Consider the following 10,561-nt stretch of genomic DNA (forward strand, 5'->3'; position numbering starts at 1 on the left):
TTACCTTGTTCGTGATGCCATAACTCCGTGCATGTAGCTCCGATTTGCGCGTGTAATATGTCAAATTGTTCGTCTCGCGATGCTCTTCATTTTGTTCAATTGCACCTTGTTCTTTAGAGGTCATCTTGATGCCCAAATCTCTGTTGGAAGAGGGCTAGTTGCTGTTATTCTCTGGTTCTTATCAGAACTTGGAGATTTGTCATTTTTGTATCATTTAATCTGTGAATCTTATGAGCATAAGCTCTACATGTGTTTTGAAGTATGCCATGCCATCTTTACAGTGGTGTAGTCCATGTATTTTTTTGATCTCTGTGGTGACTAGCACAAGCATGCAAAGTAGGCCCCGTAATATTTCTGATTTCAGGGACTTGATGATTTCTCTAAGTCCTTGTCTGCTGTAATTTTGTTGCCATGTAAACTTGATGCTACAGAGAGATCCATGCATATTTTGGAGATGTTCAGTAAGGATGTTTTGTAGATATAGTTGTAATTGCTCCATTCCTGCAATAGTTTGCAATTATAGAGTGCCATAGCATGACTCAGTCTTGCTCTACTTTTGCTATAAAATATTTCTGGCAGATTCTTAACATGATATGCAATCTTGCCAAGCTTATTGTAGTTGATCCATACATGCTATGCAATTGTTCTTGCCATGGTTATCTTCATAAACTTGCCATCTTGCTGTAGGTATGCTTGGTTTGTCATGCGTTGCTCTGTAGTGAGTGCATCAAGCTCACAAAGAGGCCTACATATTAATATTTCCGCCATGCTCTGTTTTCTGCTAAGTCTGGAACCTGATAACGAAACTTGCTATGTTTACATGCTTGCCATCATATCTTCTGGTCCTTTTTGGCTTATGGTCATTAAGGTACTTTTGTCATGTGCATTTAGTAGAACACTTTCATGCCCTGCTTTGCTATGTTAAGTTCCCGTAGCATGTTGATTTCGTGCTCCGAACATTGCTACCTGATGTTGTTTACTGCCATGTCCAGTTTTTCACTAAGTCTGTGAACCTGTAATCTTTTGCACTTTTGCCATGCTTGTTTGAGCTTGATATGTTGTGAACTAGCCGTAGCTCAGTGTTCATCTTTTTCCAAGAATCTCCTGTAGATTACTTCCATGTGCTTTGTTGCTATGTTGGGGTGCCGTAGCATTGGTACTTGTTGCATTTTAAGTGCTATCATGCTGTTAATCGCAGATTCGTGTCATTCTTGTTTTGCTTGCCATTTGCAAACCGTGCATCCGATTCCGGTGATCTTTATATCGATTTCGACCGAAATCATCTTATCTTTCCAGTGGCATGCTTGGTTTGCCAAGTTACCGCCATGTTCATCATTTTCCTTCCGGAGCACGCATATGCATCACATATCATATCTTGCATATCATACATGTTTTGCATCATGTTGCTTGCGCATTTCTCGTTGTTGATTGTGGTTCCGTTTGTTTGTGTTCTTGTCTTGGGTAGAGCCGGGAGACGAGTTCGTGAACGAGGAACCTGTCGAGTACGCTTACGAGGATCAAGCTTTCGACAACTCTGAGAACCTTGCAGGCAAGATGACCACCCCTCGAAATCATTTCTATCTTTGCTATGCTAGTTGTTCGCTCTATTGCCATGCTCCGCTACCTATCACTTACTATATCATGTCTCCCATTTTAGCCATGTCAGCCCCTAACCATCCTTTCCTAGCAAACCGTTGTTTGGCTAAGTTACCGCTTTTGCTCAGCCCCTCTTATAGCGTTGCTAGTTGCAGGTGAAGTTGGAGTTGTTCCATGTCGGAACATGGATATGCTGGGATATCACAATATCTCTTATTTAATTAATGCATCTATATATATTTGGTAAAGGGTGGAAGGCTCAGCTTTATGCCTGGTGTTTTGTTCCACTCTTGCCGCCCTAGTTACTGTTATACCGGGATTAGGTTCCTTGAGTTTGCGTTCCTTACGCGGTCGGGTGATTTATGGGACCCCCTTGACAGTTCGCCTTGAATAAAACTCCTCCAGCAAGGCCCAACCTTGGTTTTACCATTTGCTACCTAAGCCTTTTCCCCCGGGTTTTCGCGAGCCCGAGGGTCATCTTTATTTTAAACCCCCCGGACCAGTGCTCCTTCGAGTGCTGGCCCAAACCGAGCGATGTCCGGCGCCCCCTGGGCAACCTGGGTCTATGCCAACCCGACGTCTGGCTCATCCGTTGTGCCCTGAGAACGAGATATGTGCAGCTCGTATCGGGATTTGTCGGCACATTCGAGGGCTTTGCTGGTCTTGTTTTACCATTGTCGAGATGTCTTGTAAACCGGGATTCCGAGACTGATCGGGTCTTTCCGGGAGAAGGTTTATCCTTCGTTGACCGTGAGAGCTTATGATGGGCTAAGTTGGGACACCCCTGCAGGGTATTATCTTTCGAAAGCCGTGCCCACGGTTATGAGGCAGATGGGAATTTTTAATGTCCGGTTGTAGATAACTTGTCATTTGACCCAGTTAAAATACATCAACCGTGTGTGTAGCCGTGATGGTCTCTTCTCGGCAGAGTCCGGGAAGTGAACACGGTCTGTGTTATGAATGACGTAAGTAGGTGTTCAGGATCACTTCTTGGTCATTGCTAGATGACGTCCGTTCCTTTGCTTCTCTCCTCGCTCTCATTTGCGCAAGTTAGCCACCATATATGCTTTTGCCGCTGCAATTCCACCTCATTACACCATCCTTTCCTACCAGCTTAAATAGTCTTGATCTCGCGGGTGTGAGATTGCTGAGTCCCCGTGACTCACAGATTCTACCAAAACAGTTGCAGGTGCCGACGATGCCAGTGCAGATGATGGCGTCGATCTCAAGTGGGAGTTCGACGAGGAACGTGGTCGTTACTATGTGTCTTTTCCTGATGATCAGTAGTGGAGCCCAGTTGGGACGATCGGGGATCTAGCATTTGGGGTTGTCTTATTTTCATCTGGATTTTGACTGTAGTCGGTCTATATGATTGTATTTTGGATGATGTATGATTAATATTTATGTATTGTGTGAAGTGGCGATTGTAAGCCAACTCTTATCCCATTCTTGTTCATTACATGGGATTGTGTGAAGATGACCCTTCTTGCGACAAAACCACTATGCGGTTATGCCTCTAAGTCGTGCCTCGACACGTGGGAGATATAGCCGCATCGTGGGCGTTACATGAACCATCTTCTCTTCGCCCACGATAGCCTACTATTTTTCAAAGCTAGTGAGGCAAGTGCTACACGTGTGGAAGAGCTTTTAAGGACATATTGCGATGCATCTGGACAGAGGATCAATGTGGACAAATCATCTATCTACTTTAGCAAAGGTGTTCCTGAAGCTACTCGTGACTCTATCAAGAATATCCTTGCTGTCCATAATGAATCATTGTCAGAAAAATACTTGGGCTTGCCGATGGATGTGGGTAGGGCGAAAGAAGGGTCGTTTAAATACCTCAAGGATAGAATCTGGAACAAGGTCCAACGATGGATGGAGAAGTGCCTATCAGTGGGAGGGAAGGAAGTTCTTATAAAGTCGGTGGCTCAATCAATTCCTACTTATTCTATGGCATGTTTCAAACTACCTCGGGGTTTATGTGATCACATCAATGGCATAATCCGGAAATTTTGGTGGGGAAGCAAGAATGGCCAGAGGAAAACTGCTTGGGTGTCGTGGAAGACCATGTCGAAGCCAAAGGTCATGGGCGGTCTGGGCTTTAGAGATGTTGAGTTGTTGAACCGAGCTCTACTCGCTCGCCAAGCATGGAGACTGTTGGAGGAACCGGAAACACTCAGTGCACGCGTACTTAAAGCTAGATATTACCCGGACTGTCACTTGTTGGACGCCACCCTGGGCGCGGCTCCGTCCCAGGTCTGGCGCTCTATCCTCGAGGGCAGGGACGTGCTGGCACAAGGAGTAATAAAGAGAATCGGAAGTGGTCTCCAGACTAGCATTTGGAATGAGAACTGGCTGCCAAGGGACTATAAGCTCAGGCCCATTTGTGCTCGTTCGACAAACCCACCAGCGTTGGTCTCGGACCTCATTGATCCCATCACGAGGGTGTGGAATAAGCAAATCCTCATGGAACACTTCATTGCACCTGATGTTGAGGTCATACAAAATATATGACTTAGCACTCAGACACAAGATGACTTTTGGTCATGGCATTATGATAAGAGAGGAGTGTTCTCTGTACGTTCCGCATACAGGATGATCTCCGCTATTAAAGCCCAAAGGGAGGACTGGCTGGATCACCGCCCGGGTCACTCAAATATTGCAGCAGATAAGAAGTCGTGGTCTCACCTATGGAAAGTGAAGGTTCCTTCCAAAATCCGAGTTTTCGTTTGGAGGTTGGCGCACACATCGATTCCAACAGGTGCAGTGCAGCATGAGAGGAAGATGGCGGACAACGCAGCATGTTCTATTTGTGGCGCTGACGAGGACACTTGGCGACACTCCTTACTCAGCTGCCGCATGGCTAGGTGTGTGTGGGCTTTGGGTGATGAGGAGCTGCTTGAGCACGTGATATCAAATCAGAATGCTGATGCGAAGCTATGGTTGTTCTGGCTGTTCGAAACTACAAGTCACCAAGATCTCACCCGAGTTCTAGTAACAATGTGGGCAATCTGGTGGGCTCGGCGGAAAGCCATACACGAGAACGAGTTCCAGAGTCCGTTGTCAACCATGAGTTTCATCAGGAGATTTCTGGAGGAACTCGACATCGCAGCTATTAAAGTTTCGAGTGCGCAGCTGGGCCGCTACTCAGCTCCGAAGGTGCGAGCTTGGCTGCCACCAACAGGAGAAGTAGCAAAAATAAATTGTGACGGAGCTATCTCCTCTCTTGGGGAGAAAGGGGCAGCGGCTGTGGTGTGCCGGGACAGGTCAGGCAAATTTATAGGGGCATCAGCGGTTGTTTTTGATGGTTTGATCGACCCGTCAAGTTTGGAGGCGCAAGCATGCAGCGAGGCTCTTGCCCTTGCACATGACTTGAATTTGCAGAGTCTCAAGATCGCTTCGGACTGCTTAGAGGTGATTACAAACATCAACAGAGAAGCTTCGCCAGTTTATGCACCAATATTGCATGAAATCTATCTTACTAGGAACCTTTTTACTTCTGTTATTTTCCGTTTTGAAAGTAGGGAGAATAATTTCGAGGCCCACTCGGTAGCAAAAGGAGCCGCGTCTCTGCCGGTGGGTCACCATGTGTGGCTAGGGGTACTACCAGACATTGCTTGTATTCTGGATATGATGATCCTTGAATAAATCCCTAGTTACCTTCAAAAAAAAGGTCTAGGAATCCTGTTGCTAGAAAAAGGTATCCGAATCCTAAAAGAAAAAGAAAAAACCAGTCTAGGTATGGGTAGTGCATCGCTAATAGGACATACAGCGCACCGGTACGTTGCTGATCGCCAGATCACCGACGATCGATAGGCCATCAGGCATCATCGTGTGGCATTGCAGCATCGTGTGTGCTCGCCTCACCCTCGTCCTGGGCAGGGGCGACACTCATCCGACAGGCAACGATCAACCGCTAACAGTTGCGTGCATATCATTCCTCGGCTAATCGGCTTTGCGCACTGTTAGTTTTGGAATTCTGAATTTTAATTGCCAATTCAGTATAGTGGATTATATTTATCCCTTAAGTTCATCGATTGATCTACACGTATTCGCACTATCATTTGTCTCTTTGAGAAAGGGTTTTGTAGAGTTCAATTTTTTTCTGACTATATTCTTGCAATATAAACAAAATATTGAAGACCTTGTTGCAATAAATAGGGTGTTGCTTCACACTAAAAAAAAAGCTTCGCATACCCATGTCAGAAATCCTGGCTCCGCCACTGCCATCATCACATGACTGGTGTTCTTATGGATCCCATCTCTCATCAATCTAATGCATACTAAACACTTCATATTTGCAAACAAACATTGCTTTGGATATCTCATATCTTTTAGCCTTTGTTTGTATCTTGTGCTTACTTTTCTATTTCCTTTTGCTTGTTTGTTGCTTGATGTCTGTAATTTGGCTCCTCAACACTCTGTATCGCCTAGCCGTTTGGCTTTATTTATAAAGTGGCGCGGAAGTCTATGCTCTAAAAAATATAAGGACATAAGTGAGTATGGATGATATTAGAACTCCTTTTTCAGGTTCTTATATACCTATTGCAGTCTTTCTCTTTCCCTAAGAACAGTTGGCTATATTGTCACCACATAATTTACGATTAATACACAGATTTCTGTAACTGATCTACACACTGCGATATTTTGACATTTTGTGCAAACATAAAACATCTGGAACTATTGCTCCTAAATGTGTGTCCGGCACTCGCTAAAATGCCCTACAGGAGCATAGAGACTCTATTGTTCTAATCATGTGCAGTGGAGTACATAGTCAACAACTCAGGATAGCCCATGTGAATAATTAATTAAAGATTCATATAGTTTATCTGTACAAACTGTGCAGTTATGTACTTCGACTAATTTAGAAAAACACTGTTGAGCTATGATTCATCTTCGTTTATGGAACTTCATGATCTGTTGAGAATCAGCGAGCAGGCTACAGAAATTATGAACCATGTCAACAAGAAGTAGCCGACAAGCTTTGTAGGAAACTCATCTTCCGGTTCCTGTTTCATCAATTAAGCACAAACAACTCAATACCTTTTCATAACCAAAGCGACATACATAAATATAGGAAATTTATGTTAGTAGCTGAAACACACAATTTCCGTGCAAGGATTCTAATAAGGTCTCCCGTTTATCAAGTAGAAAACAGCTCCTAGAGTTTCAACTTTCAAGTTCTACCTACGCAGTTTGGATTTTATGAGCTCAGTACATATGACTCCTATGCTTCTTTCTTCAGTTTAACTATGGACAGTTTAGTTGTTTTTAAAGGTAACACTTCCTAGTGACGATCATCAGCTTGGAGTATGTTGATGAGCTTGCTCATCATTACGACTAGTAAAATGTTAAGTGCTGAGCATTCATCTAGAAACCATCTATTCTGCTACGGGCTGATGCTGACCTTAGGAGGATCTGGTGCCAACTCCATGGGGTCAACTTCAAAAGGCCAAACATATCGCTCAGGCTGCCCATTTCTCGCCAAACTCCAATCATATAATCTTCTCTCTTCCTCGGTTGATAATATGGTAAAAGATTCCTGCAGTGGTGCAGGTATATTAAGAATAATTGGAAGTTGTAAATTTGTAATGGATGGAGAAAAGTATTCTGACTCTTAATAGTGGCTCAAAACCTTTAATAGGTCATGTTCCTTGCTGATTTCCTCTTCTTCCAGTCCTTGCTTGTTTAGTTGTTCACACCTTTTCTCATATGCAGCTTTGACCTGATTTCAAGGTTAAAATCAGGTGATGCTGGGTTGGCAAGAATTCACAAAGTGCACTTACGATCTTATTACGAGTTATACGTGAAATAGGGAGGCCAATATATATATTAATCCACACTTGAATTGAAGCAAAGCATATCGGGCGGAGCGGCGCCGAACGAATCTACTCTGCGGAGCGGCCAGAGTGGAGCGGAGCTGCCTGTAGTGTATTTTTTCGGAGTTGACAAATCGAGCTCCGCGCGCTCCTGATCCTGCAGGACCTCACCTGCTTGCCCCGACTCCCCCTTTTCAGCGCTTGCAGGGAACTCTAGCCGTCGTCCTCCCGCCACCGCTGCACCTGATCGAATCCCCTCCGATGCATGGACGCATCCCTCAGCCACTTGTCCCTCATTGCCAAACCTGCTCGCAGCTCCGCGTCAATGACGATAGCTGACAGGCTCCTTGCGCCGACGCATCCTGCCGCCACTGCACCGCCGTCGCCACCGACGCATCGACGCCTCCCGCCGCACGTGCCTCCGACGCTTCTCCTCCCGCCGCTACTGCACCAACGGGCTCCTTCATTCCTCAGCGAAACCACCGCCCTCAGCTGCTTTTTCTGGTCACGTTCCTCCCAGCAATGTATGTATAATTCAGTTGAGTGGAGTTGACAACCAAACGTATTCCCAGATTCTGAAACGTGCTAATAGAGTTGGGAGTTCAGAAGTGAGGAGCAGAGTTGAGAATCTGGAGGAGTGGAGAGTTGCCGAACAGGCTCTTAAGCATGGTTGAAGTATGCTGGCTGCACTGGAGTCAGCTAGTGCTTAGTCTTGTTCGGTACCATGTAATTTTGTACAAGGAAAAGGTTTTCATACTCGTTGCAAGCTTGCATCTACCAGGTACATTCCACATGTCATTGTAATGAGATCCACTTATCAGATATTCCTCTGTACCTCACCGGTTGACGCTAATCTGGTAATTCCAAGCCTCCCATAGTGATCAGCATCTGTAATTGCTGCAAGTATGGAAAGTTGCCCTTAAATAAGAATAGTTTTCCAACAGACAAACTATGACATGTTATCCTCAACCTCAACTATTCCTGCGAAAACCATAGCAATTTAAATGCAGAAACCACAGAAAATAATTCATGTCCTACTGGAATTAGGAACTATCCTTGCATCCAAACAGCGCCTGAGTTCCCGAATGCACACGATTGAGACTATATTGAACGATTAAGTTTTGACATATAGGAAACATCAACAAGGTTATGCTGTTAATTTGGTTTATTATCAAGGCACAGTTGCTCCCAATTGTAAAAGGGGCAAACAAAGCTATACACCATATATCCAGATTTACTAGATCGAGTGCAATTACATGGGCACAACTAGAACATTAAAAAAACATGACACTTAAATGTGCTAAATAATAACAGAAATTTAGCTAACGTTAAACAATTATTCGTTCATTTTAACTTTTCCTGTGTTTCAATCGTGTCTACATCAAATCGTAAAATTTGAGATGTGAGGTCCAATATTAAGAGCTTGCGAGAGATTAGCCAGAAACATTGGCATTAGTAGGCGTCGTATATAACCTATAAATCAAACGGGTGTGTCTAGGGCACATCTAAATGTGCTCTAGTTATTGCACGTCTAAGTGAGTGAATCAAGCATAAAAGGGAAAAAAAGAACAAAAAAAATATCCACAGGAATCTCAATGTAAAATCAATGACATAGGAATTAGATATGCAATACTTATGTCACATGTAGATGTGCTTTAGCAAAACTGAAATCAAACAAGAAACGCGCACCAAGGCCGCGCATCGCCTTCTGCACGTTGGCGGCGGAGATGAGCGAGTAGGGAGGCCGCGTGGAAGTGGCAGCGCCGCCGGCGACGTCAGTTCCAGCATCGGGATACCCATCCGCTGCCGCAGCCAGGTCCTCCGAGGCCGCGGCCCCGCCGTCGGCCGTAGCGGCACATCGCCCGCTGAACGACGCTGCTGCGAAGAATCGGGTAGGGACAAGATGGACTCGGCGGCGCGTGGACGAGGAACATACGGCGGCGGATACGATGGCCGGCGCCGCCGGGAAGGTGACGCCAACGGCAGCCATGGGGAGTGGAGGAAGAGGAGCGCGGGAGATAAGGGAAGTGGGGATGGAAATAGAAGTTTTTTTAGCCTTTCCATTCTTTATCGGCTTTCTAGTTTTTCCTATATTTTTCCTCGAAAAAAAATTCCCTATTTTTTCCAATTAAAAAAAGGTTTCTCCTTTTTTACGGAGGTATTTCGAGTTTTTTTTTACGGACAGCTTTCAAGTTTGTCTAGTACATTCTTTATTTTTGTCAAAAAAATTCAGCTCAATTATCAATTTCATAAAAAATATAAAGCACCTCAAACATAATAAAAGTCACGTCGAGATTCCGAGAAAATCAAACAACCATTACCTGAGAAAAGGATCCAAATCTAATTATGAAAGCTCGCCAACAGCGTATATCAACTGCAGCCAAAAAGACAAGCAACTTATGGACAACATGTTTTATGAATGATCCGCAAAAGGGGGAAACCCAAATGCAACCCCAGATTTTGAAACTATTTAAAGGTTGTTTTTCTTGAATTGCATGCAAATGATTATGTTTATACTATGCCTATATTTGTATTGTATATACCTATAAAAAATTCCTCTAAAAAAGTTGTCCAATATTCCGTTTATGAAGAAAGGTGAACTTGGGTCGGATTTGTATTCGCGCAGAAAACAGATCCAAAAATAGATGCGCTCATCGGAGGTTTCCCGGAGTTTGAACGGTCGGATCGAGCTGAAATTTTAAGGGGTGGTAGATGTAGGAATTTCGCAGCCGATCAACAGTTTGATCTTTCAAAGGATGTCCGAGCTAGACGCTGGACACCACGCTCCAAACTCGTCCAGATTCCCGTCCAGATTCGACAGGGCTCCGGTATATCGGAGATCAACGGAGATTTCTCCATCGGAACACGACGAAATTTTGCAGGGTTCTTATAAACTCAATTTCCGCACAATTCCACCGAAGCAATCGTCAAAGCGACGCTCGAGGAGGCGATGACGGCGGATACAAGTTCACTGTCCAGAAAAACAGCACGGTCGCCCGAGGGCAATGTTGACGTTGTGCCCCCGAGCTCCATGGATGATTCCTCCATGATCTTGATAGAGATCGGAGTTGATATTGATGAAGGCCCTCGTCTGAACATGACGACTGAGGCAGAGCGTAGTCCTCGGTCGAGCCAAGGTAACT

The 10,561-nt window shown here is 44.7% G+C and overlaps 1 protein-coding gene across 1 annotated transcript; it reads right to left on the reverse strand.

The window, feature by feature from the left end:
- Nucleotides 1–6,387: 6,387 nt before the first annotated feature.
- LOC109741308 (NAD(P)H-quinone oxidoreductase subunit U, chloroplastic) lies at nt 6,388–9,474 on the reverse strand. Its single transcript, XM_020300381.4, has 5 exons — nt 9,108–9,474; nt 8,254–8,315; nt 7,235–7,324; nt 7,007–7,141; nt 6,388–6,608 (listed from the first exon to the last, which is right to left on the reverse strand). Exons 1-5 carry the CDS (start codon nt 9,406–9,408, stop codon nt 6,510–6,512), a joined length of 687 nt encoding a protein of 228 aa, XP_020155970.1. The 5' UTR covers nt 9,409–9,474; the 3' UTR covers nt 6,388–6,509.
- Nucleotides 9,475–10,561: the final 1,087 nt, after the last annotated feature.

Source organism: Aegilops tauschii, chromosome 5 (assembly GCF_002575655.3).
Source record: "Aegilops tauschii subsp. strangulata cultivar AL8/78 chromosome 5, Aet v6.0, whole genome shotgun sequence".
In the NCBI taxonomy this organism is placed as follows: domain Eukaryota; kingdom Viridiplantae; phylum Streptophyta; class Magnoliopsida; order Poales; family Poaceae; genus Aegilops; species Aegilops tauschii.